This window comes from Muntiacus reevesi, unplaced genomic scaffold (genome assembly GCF_963930625.1).
Source record: "Muntiacus reevesi unplaced genomic scaffold, mMunRee1.1 SCAFFOLD_115, whole genome shotgun sequence".
NCBI lineage: Eukaryota > Metazoa > Chordata > Mammalia > Artiodactyla > Cervidae > Muntiacus > Muntiacus reevesi.
Genome location: NW_027077863.1, coordinates 242,919 through 264,362, shown reverse-complemented (window position 1 = coordinate 264,362; position 21,444 = coordinate 242,919). Strand labels below are relative to the sequence as shown.

Genomic DNA, 21,444 nt, shown 5'->3' with positions numbered 1-21,444 from the left:
TTAGTTGGTCAGCTACTGCTTGAGAAATTACATGACAGAAAAACCTTTACTAGTCTTTTAATGTACTATTTGATGCAAATATTCAGGTAAAAATATCTACATGTGTAAACCTCCCCCACACTTTTAAGTCTCCTAAGCTGATGTACTTAAATTTAAAGACTACACTTCCAAGTTCTGATTTCTGAAGAAAACAGAGTTCAAGTAAATAATTTAATACAGTGAAAATTTAATAGAATGAACTTGCACATTTATACATTAAATGCATTAACAATCCTGTATTCACTGAAAGCTCTTGGAAGGAATCTCCACTGTACTAAATAATTTTATACTCCCTCTGATAAAAAAAATTATGAGTGGAGTTTTAAAACCATTTTAGAAATAATAAGCTAAACTGTTTAGTAACTTAGCTGGCTCTGTGAACACTGAGAATAAAACACATGTATCAAAACACTAATTATTGGGAGATGGGTAGGTAGAAGGGTAAAGCTGAGAGACAGGTCTAATGTGGGAATTGGAGTTCTTTCAGGGTCATTTGGCATTTCCTTTATCTAAAACCTCTCTTTAGTATTTGTTCGATCAATTGTAGAGATCGTTTTGTGAAACATTCTAAACCCAAATGAGAATCTAACTTGAATGGCAAAGAAAGAAATTATAGAATAAAACAGAAAATTAATGAATATAACTCTAGAAATATTTAAGAAACGGAAAACAAGGTGTCAACTCCTGCCAAACAGGGATAGTGATAGTTGCTATTGCTAGGCAAAAGCTCGAGTATAAACTACTAATTTGCCACACCAAAAACATGTCAATCTTCCTAGCCTTGTCTGCCTGAAGTTTAAAGGAATATGAAATGATAAGGCTGGACACACAGCAACCAGGAGCGGGGGATGCACTGGAGCCACTAGCTTGTCAATCTGAACAGTACCTGCTGGCGATCTTAAGGTGTCGCTCTACTAAGTTCACCAGTTTCAGAGCAAAGCCTAATTCTGCATATAGTTTTCTTTTTTTAAAGTAGTTAATAAATACTACTAGTGCCCTATTTGGGCTCATAAAAAAGTCTATATTATTTATCAGCAAGAAGTAACAATATTCTGGTAAATTTTAAATATCCTTAAACAATTTCTGCTAGAGTACAAGCACCAAGAGGGTAGGGTCTTTGCTCATTGCTGCATTCTCAGTATCGAGCAGCGATTATCATGTAATAGGTAATTAATAAACATTTACTGAATGAATCATCCACTCAGAACTGAATGTAGTCTTGTGTTCAAGACTCCCTTTGGAGTCAACAAGATTTCTTAATTTCAGTGGAGAAACACTGGAAAAAATGTGCTTGGCATATCATTTTTTAAGTTTTGGATTACTAAAGATAAGGAAGTTATTATGTAAATGGACTCAACTAATACTTGTGTGTCTTATCTTAGTAGTAAAAAGAAAAAAAATGGGCAATTAAAAAAATTATTACTAGATATCCTTTGCCTGTCTTTTCATTCAGTACATCTGAGGAATACAGAAGAAAAACAAAACACCAAAGTATCAATCTCGGGAGGACAATCCCACACCTCTGAGAGTATCAGGGTAACCTTCTGACCTTAGAAAGGCAAAGGTTTTATAAAAACCTTACCACAAAGAAAAAGTGCTTTACTGGCATTTTAACGTTGTTTTAAATTATCTAAACTAAGTAGATGTTAAAGACTTGAGTAAAGAATGGTTCAAAAAGAGAGAATTCCCCTGAATCTCTATGACTATACACAATTTCCTTTTGTAAAATACATTCAATCTGACTTTCTATTCTCTTTTTTTTTTTAACCGCCCGCCGCTGACTTTCTATTTTTATTAGTATCTCGGATGCAGCATTTTCAGAGCAAGGAAAAAACAAAACAAATTTAAAATTTTATTCATAATTCCTTAATTTTGAGCCATTGAAAATTTACCTTCCCCAAATTTTAGGTTTCTCTTTTAACTGTAATTACTATTAAGAACTGATTTAAACATAATTCGAATCCTTGAAAAGGTATCTTTAAAAAGTTTACATTCTATCTACTTAGAACTTCTGAAGTCATTTGTATTTAACTTGAAATTTATTTTTAAATGTTGACCAACAAGCTACATTTTCAAAGATGAACAAAATAGTTTTTATCCTCTGAATTCTGTTTATTATTTAGTTTTTCCTTTCTTGTAACTGATAACATCAAAGTAATAGAAACTATAATTTTTTGGTTACTCTCCTATTTCTTACTACTTAATGGATACATACGAGAGATGTAATCTTAACCCTGTTTTAAAAGTATCTTCTAAACTTGTCTTAGGTTAATTAAAAATTTTTTAACAAGATAATTTAAGAACTTCAAAAAATAAGAAAAAAAAATTAAGGTTTTAGGTTAATGCAATGATACCATTAAGATAGTATTGTATTTGATTTAAATTATATTCCAATTATGTCATTTATCTCAATGAGAATCTTAAGCTTGATAAATTAATATTATGACAGGGGCATTAATAACCTCCCAAGGAGGTAGTTTTAGAAAGATTTCCCTTTTACTGCAGTAGCAAGTGATGACAAATATACTAAATGAAAACATTAAACATGTAACTGTATTAATATGTTGTTTACTAAAAAGAAAAACTGATTTTGTTATAGCCACGCTTTCCGGGAAACAGACTCACTCAGAAGGACAATGCAGATAGTGGAGTGCAGTTTATTACACCGGCGGGCCCAAGGCAGAGTCTCCTCTTAGCCAAGGACCCCGTCCAGCATTTGTGAAAATCTTTTATACCCCATGTGTACGTGTCCAAATCCACCACCTACCCCATGTGTACGTGTCCAAACCCCACCACCTACCCCATGTGTACGTGTCCAAACCCACCACCTCAATTCCGTTGAGACTTACATAAACAAAGGTAGGGTAAATACAACTACAATAACCCCATCATTCAAGTGTTGTGTGTTCAAACAGTCAATAGTCAATAAGCCCGGAGTTACATTCCAACCAGTTAATAATCGATAAGCCTGTGATTACATCCTGATAGATACAGGAAAAGTTTATGACCTGTCCGGAGACAGGGGTGATTACGGTATGCTTCCTCTTAGGCAATGAGCAACCTGGATGTGATCTTCAAGATTCCCCTGTCTGGAGGGGGTCTTATCCTTCCATTGTCGTTCCCACAGGCACTAAGCAGAGAGTTCAGAGTCCACTGGAGAGGCAGCCGAGCACGATCAGCACGGACAGGCCTGAGATGGAGTCCAGGCCCTATGAATTCCTTCTTCAATTTAACATATCCATGGTGAAACATTAACAAGGATATAAACACACCGTTTAAGAACAAGTAACCTTTAGGATGAGTTAGCATTTCTGTTTCCAAAAGCCTATTGTCCCAATATTTTTATCAGTATCTTTACCAAAGTGCAATACACAGATTCAAACCATTTAAAAAATCGGAACTAGTATCACCAATATATTAGTGTTGTATTAAAAACAAAAACAAACCACAAACCAGTGAATCACAAAATAATTACCCACTACTAAAGATAGTCTTCTTTGTCCTAAAGAAAAGAATGGAAAGACGAGCTATCAATTTCAATCAGGGCACAGGCTCCTTTCAACAAGCAAATGCTACACTCATGGTTCTAAAGGGGAGCTATGCAGACACAGAGGACACACTGTAGCCATTTAAGGCCAGGTTCTGACTCCGACAGGCACAGAACTCCATCAAAAAAGCCCAGAGATGGGTACATGCAAGAGCAGAACGTGGCCTCGGCAAATCATTTCCTTGCAACTTGATACTTTCACTGGTTATCCTTTTAAATCAAGTTTTTTGTTTATTTAACATATTTAGAAGCAACAAAAACCCCTCTTGTTTCAAAAATAACTCTTTGGAAAAATAAAGTATAATTACAGGAGAAATTTTGGTGACATTTTTACAGCCCCTTCACAGGGGAGAAAACACTTAGCAACTTTCTTTTTGATTCAAAATAGCCAGTGACAAGTAAGAAGCCAGGCATCACTTCACTTCCCTGTGGAGTGCAATGACTTAAGAGATCACAGACTTGCCTCCAACTGGTACAAAAGGTCTTTTAGGAAATCAGAAACTGAACTTCCAACATCTGTCTCTTAATCTAGTACTTTCTCTCCAGACTGCACTTCATTCTCTGGCCAACTGCTGCTGCTGTGACTATACACAGCTGTCCCTGGTATCTGTGCAGGGTTGGTTCCAGCACCAGTGGTGGACACCAAAATCCATGGATGCTCAAGTCCCATGGTTGGTCCTCCGTATTCACGGGTTCCGCGTCTGCGCTGTACTTTTATTAGACACGGCATGTATATACAATTGCTGTCAAGTTCACATACTGCAGAATTTTAATTAGTAAAAATAAGGCTTTAGAGACATACTTGTTCCATGAAAAACCTATAAATCAAACCAATGCATTAGATTTATTCTTTTACTAATTCTATTGTATCTCCTTCCACCTTGCCTAAAAAGTCTTAAAATTATGTGTCACAGATAAATAATTTTTAGTAGAAGAGAAAACAAGGGGACTGAGGTGCCTAAGCTTACCAAGCTTCTTGCTTTCTTTAGTTGTGCCAGTCATCTTGATCTTTGCAACTTCAAAGACATCTTTAATTTCTCTCTCACAGAGTCATGACAAACAATCCATGCAATTCTTAAAAGTGAAAACAACACATACTCATTAATAAAACAAGTATAACAATTTCCATTTCTCAATCCCCCCATATCCTTTGTGCTTGTTTTCAATTTTGTGGTCTTAAAATATTTGATGCATTTCATAGGACACAAGAAGGCTATTTTCCATCTTTTAAAAAAACTGAACTGGCATCATAATATTAACAGTTTGTAAAAATATGAAGTTGAATAATCACACTCACATTTTCACTTTTATACTTTCAGTTCAGTTCAGTTGCTCAGTCAAGTACGACTCTTTGCAACCCCATGGACTGCAGCATGCCAGGCCTCCCTGTCCATCACCAACTCCCGAAGCCTGCTCAAACTCATGTCCATTGAGTCGGTGATGCCATCCAGCCGTCTCATCTTCTGTTGTCCCCTTCTCCTCCAGTCTTCAATCTTTCCCAGCATCAGGGTCTTTTCAAATGAGTCACTTCTACGCATCAGGTGGCCAAAGTATTGGAGTTTCAGCTTCAATATCAGTTGTTTCAATGAATATTCAGGACTGATTTCCTTTAGGATTGACTGGTTGTATCTCCTTGCTGTACGAGGGACTCTCAAGAATCCTCTCCAACACCACAGTTCAAAGGCATCAATTCTTCGGTGCTCAGCTTTCTTTACAGTCCAACTCTCACACCCATACATAACTACTGGAAAAGTCATAGCCTTGACTAAATGGACCTTTGTTGGCAAAGTAATGTCTCAGTTTTTTAATATGCTGTCTAGGTTGGTCATAGCTTTTCTCCCAAGGAGCAAGCCTCTTTTAATTTCATGGCTGTAATCACCACCTGCAGTGATTTTGGAGCCCCCCAAAATAAAGTCTCTCACTGCTTCCATTGTCTCCCCATTTATTTGCCATGAAGTGATGGGACCAGATGCCATGATCTTAGTTTTCTGAATGTTGAGTTTTAAGCCAACTTTTTCACTCTCCTCTTTCACTTTCATCAAGAGGCTCTTTAGTTCTTCACTTTCTGCCATAAGGCTGGTGTCATCTGCTTATCTGAGGATTTTGATATTTCTCCTGGCAATCCTGATTCCAGTTTGTGCTTCACGAAGCCCAGCATTTCAAACGATGTACTCTGCATATAAGTTAAATAAGCAGGGTGACAGTATACAACCTTGATATACTCCTTTCCTGATTTGGAACCAGTCTGTTGTTCCATGTTCAGTTCTAACCGTTGCTATCTGACCTGCATACGGATTTCTTGAGAGGCAAATAACGTGGTCTGCTACTCCTATCTTTTGAAGAATTTTTCACAGTTTGGTAATCCACACAGTCAAAGGCTTTGGCGTAGTCAGTAAAGCAGCAGTAGATGTTTTTCTGGAACTCTCTTGCTTTTTCAATGATCCGATGGTAATTTACACATTACCTTTCATGTATTTTAAACATAGCTGCATTCATACGATACTGGGTGTTTGGGGCAGCACAATCACGCTTTTCCAGGTCATATGCTAATGACTGCACAGTATTATGCTCTGCTGATGTTCAGTTTAGTAAACCAACCTCCTAACACAGACTACATAATTGGTTTTGATGTTTTGCTGTGATAGACAATGTTACAACAAGCTTTTCATCTCTAATGAACTGCTTTCTTGGAATAATTTCCTAAGGGTAAAATTACAGTGCTAAAGAATAAGGGAATCTTTTAACTCTTCTTCCATAATGCCATGCTGTTTCAAAAATTATTATACCAACAGACAGGATCAATGACACTGAAGCAGGACACTGAGTTTTACCATACCTTGCCAGCATGGGGTAGTAAATTAGCCCCAAATAGGTTACTCTCATAAGAATTTAATTACCACATCTTACAGTTTTCATAATCAAATGATTTCTTTTTAAAAAACAAAATTTATTCTAGTTCAAATGAAAACATCTATTATTTAACATGCAAACTCATTCCCTCATCATCTATGCTTATTATCATACAAAAATATTTTATACCCTGATGAAAGAGTCAACAGCGGGAGGCCATGTATTTTTCCAAATCCTATGTTAAATGCCTTATGTAGAGTTTCACTAAATTTAAATAAATCCACAGCAGAAAAACTCCTATGCCTAGTTATTCTTTTAAATTTATCATGAAATCTACACTTCAATTTCAAACACATCCAGTTTTAGAACAGTTTACTTTGCTTTAAACATCAGATGTAACTTTCAAAGGTATATCACTTAAATTATTTGTATACTGACTCATAGTTCATTATTGATTTTTTTAAGTTATTTTATAAGTATATAAAAATATATTAGATATATTTATATATATTTAGATATTTTATTGATAGATATGTCCTTATAAAAAATTTTTGGATGAAACATAATATAGAGCCTTCTTTTTTCCAATTTGCATGCCACATACATTTCCCACAGATTCTCCGTAAGGAAAGTTAAATAGGAAATTTTTTCCTGTGATCTTTGTGTGTAACTTTAAAAGCAAATCTAAAGCTAAAAAGACACTAAAATTATTCCTATTTCATTCAGCTATTTCACTTTTCAGCATCTCATTCGTTGAATTTTAAATTATCACAAAAACACTGATCACTGGAAATCAATGTAAATGGCTGACCAACTTATAATTCATAAAATCTTCATTAGATTTCTACTCAACTCACTCAATATAACAGACTGCATTCCAATACCCAAACTAAGTGCACACTACTACCCAAGCAATTTAAACAGTCGCTATTTCTAAAACAGTGATTTGAGCAGACTACTGAAAATCACCTTCTTTTTCAATACAATTGAAATGACTGAACACCTTCCCCCAGGTTCTCAACAGAACCCACAGGGGGGGAAGCCCACAGACAGGCGTGACTCCCAGCTCATTCACTTACTGAATTCAGAGAGAAGCTTCTCACTGGGAGTATTTATTTCTCTTAGCATCCTGTATACAGCACCTAACTTAAAATCCAACTATCTTGAGCTTAAATACTGTTATCTCAGGCAGTATTTCCAACTTTTTCTTGTGCTCACTTTAGAGTCTTACAGATAACACCATGTTTTATTTTCTATATTTACAAATATAGGACTGAGGCTGAGACAATGTGTCGGCCTCAAGGGGCTATTGGGAGAGGAAAGATTGTTCCTACCTAAACAAGGATAAACCATCTCCCTGCTCAACTGCTCTACATGCTCTACTGCCCCAGCTAGGCAGAAGGGATTCTGGGCAGCCGAGCTTATTACATGCCCAACGCACCTCTATTTTCCTTAGGCTCTAAATTACATACACCCCAAATCAGGGGTTTGCTTAGATTCAGCCGTAAGTAGAGTTGGGGCAGGGCCTAGTTATTCTTTTCCCTAAAGAAATGAAGACAAGCTTTTCCTGGTCCTGCCAAAAAGTGTGAGCTGGGTACAAATAACCAAGTACAAAGGTGAGTGCTACGTCACTTCAATCAGGTTCAACTCTTTGCAGCCCTATGGACTAGAGCTCACCAGGCTCCTCTGTCCATGGAATTCTCCAGGCAAGAATACTGGAGTGGGTTGCCATTTCCTTCTCCAGGGGACCTTCCTGAGCCAGACACTGAAGCTGAATCTCCTATGTCTCCTGCATTGGCAGGCGGGTTCTTTACCACTAGCACACACTACATGGAAAGGATCAAGTACAAATAGCATCTGGATTTAATTATTATTTCTTACCAAAGAAACACTGATTTGTCAGGTTCCTTTTTTCATTCCTTTCCTTCCATTTCCTTTCATTCCTTTCTTGGTCATATTAATAAGATTCCTATTTTTGAAAACACTTGAGCAACCAAATTAGATTATCAGGCATAAAACTGCATGGTCTGTCACAAGTTCAAACACAAGACAAAGCAAGATTCTTTGGAAATAAGATAATTTCATTTAAAAAAGCACATCAATACTGTCAATTGAAAATATACCATGAGCAGAGAATGATTCCATACTTCAGCACTAGACTGGCTACTGGCTTGCTTCTTCACTTTAAATTACATTCATGAAGCTACATATATATAAAGATACGGCAATAATACTCACTGAGAACACAATCAGGCAAAAAGCTTATTGATTATTTTACTCATTTGAATATTCACTAGGGGACAAAGCACTTGTTGGCACAAAACTCTTAAGATGTAACGATATTTAATCATTCAAAATACAGTATTAATCCTCTTAAAACTTCAGAAGGCAAAGATTCCAGTCATGCAAATATTCTTCTGTAAACTATCTCCAAATCAGAATTCTGCTGACTCAAAACTAATCAGAATACAACACAACAGTAGAGTCCTGAGCCCAAGGGTTCCTGCTACAATGGCCGTTTACTAAATGAGAGCATGTCATTCTGCTACTCAAAGCCCATCAACACCCCTCCCTCATCTCTCTGCAAGTAAAAACCAAATTCCAACACCGGTGCCCAGTCCCTTCCAGATCTGCCCTGCCCCGCCCCCCGCCCCCCACCGCACCTCTCACGCCCGCCCTCCCATCCTGAACCTGACTCGCCGTGCTCCCACCACCACGGCCTGGTTGCTCCTCCAGTGCTCCAGGTTGCTCTTGCCTTGGGGCACTTGTGCTGTGCTGGGAAAGCTTTCCTCGGAAATTCCCACTGCGCACCCCTGCTTATCTGTAAAATTTGTGCTCAAATGTTGCCTTCTCGGACCACCCTTTTTGAAACCGCAACCTTTCTGATGTCCTAGCATTCCCTGCTTTATTTTCTCTAGAGCTCTCAGCAGTACCTTCCAGCAGACTATGAAGTTGACTTTTATGTTGGTCCTTCTCCACTGGAATATGTACTCTGAACAGGCAAGTGTTCGCCTGTCTCCTTCAGCGCCGTTCTCTTTCGTGCATACAACAGTGTCAGCACACAGCAGATGCTCAGCGCGTTTGCTAAGGGAACGTGTGAATGGCTCTTTCTTGTCCAGCTGTGGCCATCCGTGTGTGTGTGTGCTCAGCCACTCAGTCGTGTCCCACTCTGCGACCCCACGGACTGTGGCCACCAGGCTCCTCTCTCCACGGGATTCTCCAGGCAATGGTACTGCAGTCGGTTGCCATTTCCTTCTCCAGGGGATCTTTCCAACCCAGGGATCAAGCCTGCATTTTCTACATTGACAGGTGGATTTTTTTTTTATCATTGCGCCACCTGGGAAGCCCAAGTGGTATTTATCACTGTTTTAATCTCTGCGTCTCACAAGTCTGGCACCATCCTGTCCCTTGTTTTGGGATTCTCTCTTGTGACTTATAATCTCTATTCCTACTATCATCCTCTTCGTCCAAGATTTCATTTCAGTTCATTATTGTATTAGGTTCTTAGTTTCCCCTATCAAGTCTCTTCCTGTGTCTGAAGAATGCTGCTAGGACTCACGACTCAGATTTTTCAACCTAACTTCTCACTCTTCTAGAATATGGAATTTCAGCTTCAGTCAGGCTGGTCTTCTTAAAGTCCCGGGAAAAGAGTCAAGTCCAATGTTTTCTATGAAGTTTTCTCCTGTGGCTACAGGTCATGAATTTCCTTTCTCTAACATGCTATACATTTAAACTCATATCCAGTTCAGCACTTAACTCTGGCCGGCTGCTAAGGATAGTTGCTCTTCCCGGGCAGACCTGACGCTCTCTGGAAGTAGGAGCATGTGTGGGAGCCACTTCTTATTCTTACATATGGATTAGTGAGTACAAAAGAGGCACACAGTGAAAATCTGGTGAGTGACAAAGAAATGTACCATAATATGATAATCCAATTTTTCCAGCTAGTGTGTCCCACAATCAGGAACAGAAATACCCATGTTCCTCTGTGCCTGGAACAATGGAATGTCTGCTTAATAAAGAGGCACACTGCATGTGCTTAAAAGAACAGATTACAGGTTCTTATAAAGCAAATGCCTCATTGAAAATATAACTTCATACTCTCTAGTTTTTATATTGCACATAAAGCAACTCAGGAAATAATTACTTAACTAACTAAACTAAATGACACTTCAAGCTACAGTATGGCCTAATACTATATTGAAGTTCAAAATTTAGCTATTCTCCATCTAAGTACATAAAATAAATGTTCTCCAGAATTTTAGACTCTGTGGGAGAAGGCGAGGGTGGGATGTTCAGAGAGAAGAGCATTGAAACAAGTATACTATCAAGGGTGAAAGAGATCACCAGCCCAGGCTGGATGCATGAGACGGGTGCTCAGGGCTGGTGCACTGGGAAGACCCAGAGGGATGGGATGGAGAGGGAGGCGGGAGGGGGGATCAGGATGGGGAACACATGTAAATCCATGGCTGATTCATGTCAGTGTACGGCAAAAACCACTACAATATTGTAAAGTAATTAGCCTCCAACGAATAAAAATAAATGAAAAAGAAAAAAAATGTTCTCCATAGCTAATGAGCACTAAGAAATTCAACTACTTGCTGCTTTTTTAAGAACATACAACAGTGCTTCAAATGTCACTTGCGTAACTGAACACACGACCTCTCGATTCTAAAAGATAATGCTCTCTGACTTCAGACTCTACTACAAAGCCACAGTCATCAAGACAGTATGGTACTGGCACAAAGACAGAAATATAGATCAATGGAACAGAATAGAAAGCCCAGAGATAAATCCACGAACCTATGGACACCTCATCTTTGACAAAGGAGGCAAGGATATACAATGGAAAAAAGACAATCTCTTTAACAAGTGGTGCTGGGAAAACTGGTCAACCACTTGTAAAAGAATGAAACTAGAACACTTTCTAACACCATACACAAAAATAAACTCAAAATGGATTAAAGATCTAAATGTAAGACCAGAAACTATAAAACTCCTAGAGGAGAACATAGGCAAAACACTCTCCGACATAAATCACAGCAAGATCTTCTATGACCCACCTCCCAGAATATTGGAAATAAAAGCAAAAATAAACAAATGGGACCTAATGAAAATTAAAAGCTTTTGCACAACAAAGGAAACTATAAGTAAGGTGAAAAGACAGCCCTCAGATTGGGAGAAAATAATAACAAATGAGGAAACAGACAAAGGATTAATCTCAAAAATATACAAGCAACTCCTGAAGCTCAATTCCAGAAAAATAAACGACCCAATCAAAAAATGGGCCAAAGAACTAAACAGACATTTCTCCAAAGAAGACATACAGATGGCTAACAAACACATGAAAAGATGCTCCACATCACTCATCATCAGAGAAATGCAAATCAAAACCACAATGAGGTACCATTACACGCCAGTCAGGATGGCTGCTATCCAAAAGTCTACAAGCAATAAATGCTGGAGAGGGTGTGGAGAAAAGGGAACCCTCTTACACTGTTGGTGGGAATGCAAACTAGTACAGCCACTATGGAAAACAGTGTGGAGATTTCTTAAAAAACTGGAAATAGAACTGCCATATGACCCAGCAATACCACTTCTAGGCAGACACACTGAGGAATCCAGATCTGAAAGAGACACGTGCACCCCAATGTTCATCGCAGCACTGTTTATAATAGCCAGGACATGGAAGCAACCTAGATGCCCATCAGCAGACGAATGGATAAGGAAGCTGTGGTACATATACACCATGGAATATTACTCAGCCGTTAAAAAGAATTCATTTGAATCAGTTCTAATGAGATGGATGAAACTGGAGCCCATTATACAGAGTGAAGTAAGCCAGAAAGATAAAGAACATTACAGTATACTAACACATATATACGGAATTTAGATAGATGGTGGCGATAACCCTATATGCAAAACAGAAAAAGAGACACAGAAGTACAGAACAGACTTTTGAACTCTGGGGGAGAACGTGAGGGTGGGATGTTTTGAAAGAACAGCATGTATACTATCTATGGTGAAACGGACCACCAGCCCAGGTGGGATGCATGAATCAGGTGCTCTTGCCTGGTGCACTGGGAGGACCCTGAGGAGTCGGGTGGGGAGGGAGGTGGGAGGGGGGATCAGGATGGGGAATACGTGTAACTATATGGCTGATCCATGTCAATGTATGACAAAACCCACTGAAATGTTGTAAAGTGATTGGCCTCCAACTAATAAAATAATATTTAAAAAAAAAAAAAATAAAATAAAAGATAATGCTCTATACTCAGTGAGTAACTGACGTCAAATCCATACCTTTGTTAGTCCCTCATATTTTCGATAATCCGTACTCTCTAGCCACTCCATCAGCTTGGCATATCGGAGTAAGTCTCTATGAAATGCATGATGATTAGGTAAAGTCAGTTCAATAGAGCGCTGAGCAAGAGTTGAACTCTGATCACGACCCTAGAGTGAATAAATAAGGACATAACTATCACTGACAGTATAAAGAAACATTGTTGTAACTAAATATCCTTAATAATGATCAAGCATGGCCAAGCAAAAACAACAGAACATAGAAATATAAGAACTGAGTACTTACTTGTCTTTTTTTAATCATCCTGTGTATACAAACTGAACACCACCACCATAAAATAGTCATAAACACACAAGAATGACTCTCTGATAAATCGACTCATTTTATCTTTTAGAGTAGTTGAGAATGAATAGTTTAATCAACTTTACCTCTCCCATAACATTTTACAATTGACTAAGCAAATAAATATCATGATATAAACTGTTACTAAGAAACACACACCGAACAGGGGAAGTCAGAACTAGGAAGGACTGCAGATGACTGCTTCCTGGGCTTTCCAGGACAGCGCTCAGTGCTCAGTTGCTGGATCATATCCTATTCTTGGCCAACCCAATAGATTGTCTGTAGCCTGCCGGGCTCCTCTGTCCATGGGAGTTCCCAGCAAGAGTACTGGTGTAGGTTGCCATTTCCTCCTCCAGGGGATCTTCCCCACCCAGGGACTGAACCTATGTCTTCTGCACTGCAGGCGGATTCTTTACCACTGAGCCACCTGGGAAGCCCTTTCCAGGATAACCCCTAATAATAATGTAATTTTAATTTTTCCATTAATTTTCTACAGAAGCAACTATATAATTTTGTTTTTAATCCTTGACATGACTTATATAAATGAGCACGTTTTCAATCAGCCTGAGGCAGACGATGCATCCTGACTTTTGTTCTAGAGTATATGGATCCAGTAGATCAGCTGACCCAACGGAACAAACTGAAATTCAAAGGGCTAAGTGATCCACACAGGCCACACAGGCAGAAGGCTAGAATCTGAACCTCAGCCATGTGAGTCTCACTTCTGTTTTCTTTTAAAAACATGCCAAACAAAACCATTCTAACCAGACTCAAAAACTGCTGAAGGTCATTACAAACATTACATTTCAGAAATGTTTACCACATCAGAAGGATGACTGAGATTCCACTGACTCACAGATATTAGATACTGTACACAGAGAGAGATTAGTTTTAAGTCTGCTAATGTCTCCAAATTGTGCCTTAATTAAGTTACACTAACTAAAAGGAAGGAGTATTTGACAAACTTGTTATTGCTGATAAATGTTTTCCAAATATTTTACCCTTATTAATAATAACATTAGATATATTTCCATTATCCTTCCTCATTAATTTTTTCAATAATTCAAGACTCAAAATCATGGTTTATGTTCTTCTATAGCTGTTTACTCAGGTCACTGCATGTTAAGTTGTACTATTTAATTTAATGTCAGGAAAACTCTTCAATTAAAAACCTTCATCTCTCATGCAAAATGGAAGAACCAACATTTATAGAGAATTTTATGGTTTACAAAGCTCTTCTACATATATTACTATTCAAAACTTTCTACTGTAAGTAGCATTTCCAGATCATCATCATGTGAAAATTCACTGATATAAAAACATTATTACCTTCAGACTATTAGGATATATTAAATATTGTTAGTGTTAACAGAAAGATTTTAAGAGAAACTGGTTTCAAAATATATAGGAAGGAGAAAAAATACTTAAATTGCTTAATTCAATCAATAATATAGATAACTATCATATCTAGAATTCAATCGTGCTAAGAATTTTACTCTTTATATACTTTAAAAATTAAGACATTGTTTAAAGTTTCTTATTAGAGATAAATAAATTAGTAATGATGACTGAAAACCTTTTGAAAAGGACTGGCCATTCTAGATGCCTTTAAGAACACCATGATTCATGAGAAGAGGTCAAAATATCAACATTAACAGGAGTTTTGGAAGAAGCGGATTCCAACCCTCATGAATGACTTTGAGGGGTATGACTTCAGTACAGGAAGTAACTATAGATGTGGTAGAAAGCAGAACTAGAATTAGAAGTGGAGTCTAAAGATGTGACTGAACTGTTATAATCTCATTTAACAGATATTTAATGGATGAGAAGTTGCTTCTTACGGATGAACAAAGAAACTGGTCTCTTGAAAGAGAATCTACTCCTGATGAAGATGCTGTGAAGGCTACTGAAATGACAACAAAGGATTTAGACTATAATTAATACATAAACTAAGTTGATAAAACAAGTGGCAGGATTTGAGAAGACTGACTCCAATTTTGGAAGAAGTTCTACTGTGGGTAAAATGCTATCAAACAGCATTGCATGCCACAGAGAAATTGTCTGAGAAAGGAAAAGTTGATCATTACAGCAAACTTCACTCTTGTCTTATTTTTAAAAATTGACATAGCTACCCCAATCTTCAGCAATTACTGCCTTGGTCCTCCAGCACCTTCAACATTGAGGAAAGACCCTCCACCAGCAAAAAGATGATGACTCAGATGGTAGGCTCAGAGGGTGCTTAGCAATTTTTAGCAATGAAGTATTTTTAAAATAAATGTGTACATTCTTCTGTTAGACATAATGCTATTGCACACAATAGGCTACAATACTGTGTAAACATAGCTTTTTTACGCACTGGGAAACCAAAAAATTTGTGTGACTTGCTTTACTGACACATTCACTTCATTGTGGTGTCCCTAAGGTAGCCCCTATACACTGCTGTAGAGTTTTAAGTACATTACCTTTACCACATCCTCACAAGCATCTTGAGGGTAGCAGCCATTTCTTACTCTTACATATGGAGGACAGTGAGTCCTGTCACACAATGTAACACACAAATCAGACACACAATCAAAATTTGATGGTGAACAAAGACATGTAACCCAGTGCGGTAATCGAATCTTCCCAGTGTGTCCCACAACCAGGAACAGAAATCCCCTTGTTTCCCAACTCTTTGCTAGGTGACACGAAGTATTCAATTTAACACACAGAAAATCTCTTTTCTGCACTTGGGACACTGTCTTTCATCTTCATCAGCACATTCCAGGTTGTTGCAACATTCTGGTTTTTAACATGCATTACTCACATGTAACAATGCATATTAGATTTTCAGAACTGGGATGCATTCATTTTAAACAAAGCCATTAGTTTATAAGGCAAGGAAGCAAAAATCACAAATAATAGCATGTTATAACAAACAATTAAGGGTGGAGAAAGGATTATCATTTAATGACTGGTATTTTCCATACCATTTACAAATGTGGACTATAGCCTGTCAACAGGATAATTTAAAAAAACTAGGGAATTGTGTAAAAATAGATATTATTGAAATAATAGTGTAAGAAAAATGTGCATTAGTATTTCCTATGTGATTCCTAGGTTTACTTTTTTCCTGAAGCTTTTCAAGTCAAGTGGAATGTTAAGAGAGTCTTCCCCTGGTTCCCCCTTGCACGGTTAGTTAGCTGGTCTTCCTTTACTCCCATGGTACCACCATAACATACACCCTCCCTCAGTCTGTTTGTCGCCCTTCTCTAGATCGTGAGCAACTAGAGCAAAGAATCAGCCTCTCATCTATTCCAATGAAACGTCTGGAATGCATCTTTAATCACTTGGCAAATGACTTCCAAATAAAGGAGTGAGTGAGTGAATGAAAGAATGACAGAAAGAAAGGCAAGCAGAATGAGATTAAATGCCTTTGGATCTAAATAAACTTTCTGTTATGGGACATTAAAAAAACTGCCACAAATATGGTTAACAGGTAGCTCAAATCAGTAAATTATAACTATAAAGATTCTGCTGCTATTAAGCTTAGTAAACCTTACAGGGGAAAAAAAAGAATCGGAGAAGCTGGAGCCAAAGTTGATGTACTCACAGGCACGGAAAGAAAGTAGGACCTGTTATAGAGTTGAAGGAGGGCCTGAGTAAACTAATCAGAAATAAAATAGAGTAAATACAATTGTTTCAGAATACTACAAAGTGAAAACAAAATAAGAACCTGGAATATCAGTCAGCATTTCTTGATGAACAAAATTTCACTCAACTTTTTTTGGCCCCAAATCCCTATTAAAGAGATCATAAATACACAAAATCTAATTTATGACACCTAATTTATTCAAGAAATATTAAGTCTAATTTATTATTTATTAAAAAAAGCACCTTCTAGTCAAATCCCTCTAAGGTATACTTAACAGTAACATTTATATCATTGCCACAACCTTAATTATAACACCCTTTCCACATAGAAATAGAGATAAAGGTTTTCTATAAGATTAAATCAACTAGAATTTACAATTGAGTTAGTCATTTTTCTCATATTTATAAGTATATGGAGCCAATGAAATACTGAAAACATGGAATCAAGTCCCTGTTCTCACTTGAAAATACTGAAAAATAAAACAGGCCAAACATTAAAAACGTAACAAGTTTGGACTTATTTTTAGAAACAAGATTGTCTAAATGGGGTATATGTAACATGCAAGCACAATTATTTAAAACTTGGGGAATTTTGGCTAAAAGGAACTGTCTTCATAGGAGACCACTGAGGCCCCCAAAACATCTATGAGCAAATACATACATATCTAAAAATATTAAAATCAAATAAATATAGAAAGGAACATATTGTGCTCCCAATTAAATACATTAAATTTTTTTTTTTCTGTGACCATTTCATTTCAAGCTACAGGAATATGCCAGTACTATAATAAGATAAAATTACCTGTCGAACAAAAACATTGTTGAGGTGACTGGCCAGTCTCCGGGCAAAATTCTCTCGCAAATCACTGAAACGCTGCTGCTGCTGCTGCTGAACTGCCAGAAGCACGTCATGGCCTGAAATCGTGACAGCTTATTCAACGGGTTAAAGAGCTCCCGGATGTCTAAGGAGTGCATTTATAACAGAAGCCGTATTTCAGTTCTGAAGAACTCAACCTTTTGCTGGTTTATGCGTGTGTTTATAAAAGAAAGGTAAGGGGGAAAAACAGTGTAACTCAGCGATCCTCACGCTGCGGTCTTGCCTCAGCCTCACCTGGGAACGGTCAGAAACATGGATTCTAAGGCCTCAGAGCGGACCTACTGCTTATTCGCTGGCCCCTAGCCGTGATCCCGATGCAAGCTCAAGTTTAGGAACCGCTGGTGTAGCAAAGCCTTACGGCATCTACTTTGTGCTAGGTCCTGTGAACAGCGCTGAAGAAAAATGCTGGTGTTAACGTAGAGTCACTGATGGTCAATCAGAAGGTACTGAAATGAACAAGTTCTTCGTGCCGATATAAATTATGTTTGAGAGTAAGTGAAACTTGTTTCAATAGCTAATAATCTAACCCTAAACCACCTGCCTCATGGACTTCTTGTCAAAAGCTTTACACTAAGTCAGAAGCTTAGTCCCAGGTTCTTGGGCAGATTTTATGGTCATACCTGGTCGAAGAGCTACATTCACGCACTGCAGCAGGGCATCTGCAGCATTGGTGCAGGCCTCAATGCCCCTGGAAGAAGAAAGATCTCCTTCCTGAAGTGCCTTTATATGACCTTTGGCTAGGTCCATGTGGCTCTGGAAAGTAAATAAACACACCATTTGTCTGTGTACTCTTAGGAAGTTTACAGGTAAGATGCTACGCAATCCTATTACTGGGTGTTTGAAACTTCAGTATTTTTAAATCTTGCTCTCCTAAGGAAACTAGAAAATACTTGCAAATGGGCTTTAGAGATCATTAGTTTTGCTTTTTTTTAATTGTTGCTAGTAGTTTATAACCATGCTTACCACAAGAAACTCTATCTCAGACAGGAGTTTTACGTTATTAGTGTTACTGAGATGAATGAGGTGGTTGCTTTCGGAGATCTGATCCATCTGTTCTTTTACACTTTGGAGCATTTCCTCATAACTGCTCAGTTTCAATTCAATCAGATCCACCACCTTGAGAGCCTCATCCAGTAACTTCATTAGGATGTTGACTTGCTTTTCAGAGGCCATGATAGACTGGATGTTGGCCTACACAGTTAAAAAGAGAAGTAATACTTCATATTCTTCAAATGAAATATCCATAAATCTTTGACAGCAGCGTGACTCAGCAGCAGCGGCAACAAAGGCTGACACACACATCTACACGTCTACTTTAATAGGCTGCTTTGTGTTTACACTCCACTTTTTCACACAGTATTTCAGGGAAGCACACGTCCCCTTATGTGGAGGTTAGGGACCAGATCTCAATACTGCATATTTAGGGCATGCGCCATGATGTATCATCAGCAATGGTGGACTCTCATTAGTGCCGTTAGGTTATACCATCTCTGACGCTGCTTCCAGCTCTATCAACTATAGACATTTTCTATAATCTGCAACATTTATGTAAAACCCTAAACAAAAGCATAATAATCACCTATGCTAATACCTTAGTTAAGAGGGTAGCAGTAGCATGCCAGTCTTTAACAGATACATGGAACTAATTTATAACTGTAGCATGATTTGTACTAATAGGATGTGGAAGAGTCTATTGCCATAAGATAGCTCCTTCTACAATATTCTTTCTTTTCTCTTTCATTTGCAACTACTTTTTTTTTTCCCCAGACAAAGTAGCAACAAACCACCGACCCCTTATTAATATTTTCTAAAGACTCTATTGATTCTCAATTCCCTGAAATATGGAAGCTTTCAAACCCAAAATTAAACTGCAAAGTAATATGATGACTTGAAACACAGATGCAACATTAACTAGAAAATACAAACCACAAAGCCACATTAAGAAGGCAGATAACATGATATGAGGAAAAAATTTGGATAAAGAATTAAAATAATATCATTGTATGGGTGATGCTAAAATTTCACGTTATTTTATATACTATTCATAATAACTCCCATGGAGATGCAGCCCAACTGTAAAGCAGCAGAGCTCTGACCCACTGAATCTTAAGCAGCAGAGCTGTGACTTGAACTGATCCAGGACAATTTTCACTTCAACATCTTGAAGTCTCTTCTAGGCTTTACTTCCAGAGAGTTCTACAAATTTGTAAGCTTGGGCTATTGGTGTAATCTCTGGACCTCAGTTCAACCTTACAACTTCTGTACCTTTCATGTATAAAATGCCAACACTCTTTTAAGTCTTAAAAACATTCCTTATTCTCAGAGTTTTTCTTAAATTCATACTTTGCCTAACAAAATGACACCCCCCTCACAAAACACTCTCATTTTAGATTTTTCTCGTAAGACAGGTGCTACTTGTAGCTTTTTACTTCCTAAAGATGTACATGTAGGTACAAGCTCAGATATGTGCATACAAATAAACAGCATCTATTCCACAGCAGTTCAGAGGAGTCGTCAAACATCCTTTTGCCCTGGCTCTCCTGTTTTCACTACACTATTTTGCTCTCTTTGGGTAAAGGATTCGCTTCTTTCAGCTCACTCTCTCTCCTTCTAACTTGTACCTATGTTTTTCCCCCCAAACCACAAAAATTATATTCTCTAGCCTTGAACTATTCTGAAGTGTTCCAGAGGCTGGGGGAATCAACCCCCAGGGTGGTTTCAGGTTGGCTACTTTCTACTTCCATCACTTCATATCAAGAACCTCCCCAAATCCAGAACCTCAGCCAACTGCCTTCACTGGCCTAATAGGAATGGTTCTGTCTCTGGACCAAGAACAGTGAAAGACAGAGGGAGGCAGCTGGTGATGCGCTTCTAGGGAAAGACAGCAACGATCCCACCGTCTAGGCTCAAAGGCAGCGGCAGCAGAATATGAACATCACCAGTCTCCTCAGCTTACCACACATCACTAGCCACACGTTACAAGAAAGGCTGACCCCATCTAACACCTGCAGCTCTCTGGACAACCTTTCTGCAAAGGCCTCGGCGCTAGAAATTGCATATTCACAGCCTTCCATCATTATCTCAATATCCCGCTCTTCTCTTGCATTTAACTCTTGGCATTCATCCACTGCCTCTTCCTCACCTCCTGTCACACTCTGATTTTCTCCACTTGGAACAGATTCTTAAAAGAGGGTAAAAATTAAAAATAAAGTAGTAAAAAACTAGGAAGGACAACAGCATTGTACTTACAGGTAAGGTCAGTTATAAGCACAGGTCACATTTAGATGCTGAAAAATAGGAAAAAAATGATTCAAAATATATGAAAAAAAAACTTATTTTTATGAAGAACCGCATATGTTAACATGTCTATTATAACAAAAGCATGCAGTCTAATTTATTGACTTGTGTTAAAACAGGCTTTAGTCACACTTTCCCAAAACATAATTAAACTATAAAACAAATATAAAACCGGAAACGAAACACGTGTACAAGCCTAACCTCTTTTTTTTCTCTACCTGGGATAACTGTTGCTCTAATACAATAATGCTTATAATTCAGGACACATGAGGAACAATTTGCTTTCCTTTTTTTCCCAGGTAACACCTTCTTCTGTTATTTTTGTTCTTTCTATCTTTGTTATGTTTTGTGTTTTCCTCCAAATAACTTCCAATTGAAATTTTAAAAATGCATCTACAATTCATAATTTATTTTGGGCAATGAAAATATTAACTGAACTTTCCATTTCTCTCTGTAAAAATTTTTCACATGTGTTTATAAAATGTCTAAGGATCAGCTAATAGAAACTTTCTCAATATCTGTATAGTAAGAACAACATCATGGCTGTGTAAAACTACA

At 37.8% G+C, this 21,444-nt stretch overlaps 1 protein-coding gene across 1 annotated transcript in view; it reads right to left on the bottom strand.

Annotated features, from left to right (window-relative positions):
- LOC136155194 (exocyst complex component 1-like) overlaps positions 1 to 21,444 on the bottom strand; it is a 60,810-nt gene that overhangs the window by 35,874 nt on the left and 3,492 nt on the right. Inside the window, 7 exon segments of the mRNA XM_065917057.1 lie at positions 4,555 to 4,660; positions 12,737 to 12,886; positions 17,515 to 17,627; positions 18,210 to 18,342; positions 18,553 to 18,780; positions 20,583 to 20,770; positions 21,019 to 21,038. Of these exon segments, the coding sequence (XP_065773129.1) occupies positions 4,555 to 4,660; positions 12,737 to 12,886; positions 17,515 to 17,627; positions 18,210 to 18,342; positions 18,553 to 18,780; positions 20,583 to 20,770; positions 21,019 to 21,038 (938 nt within the window).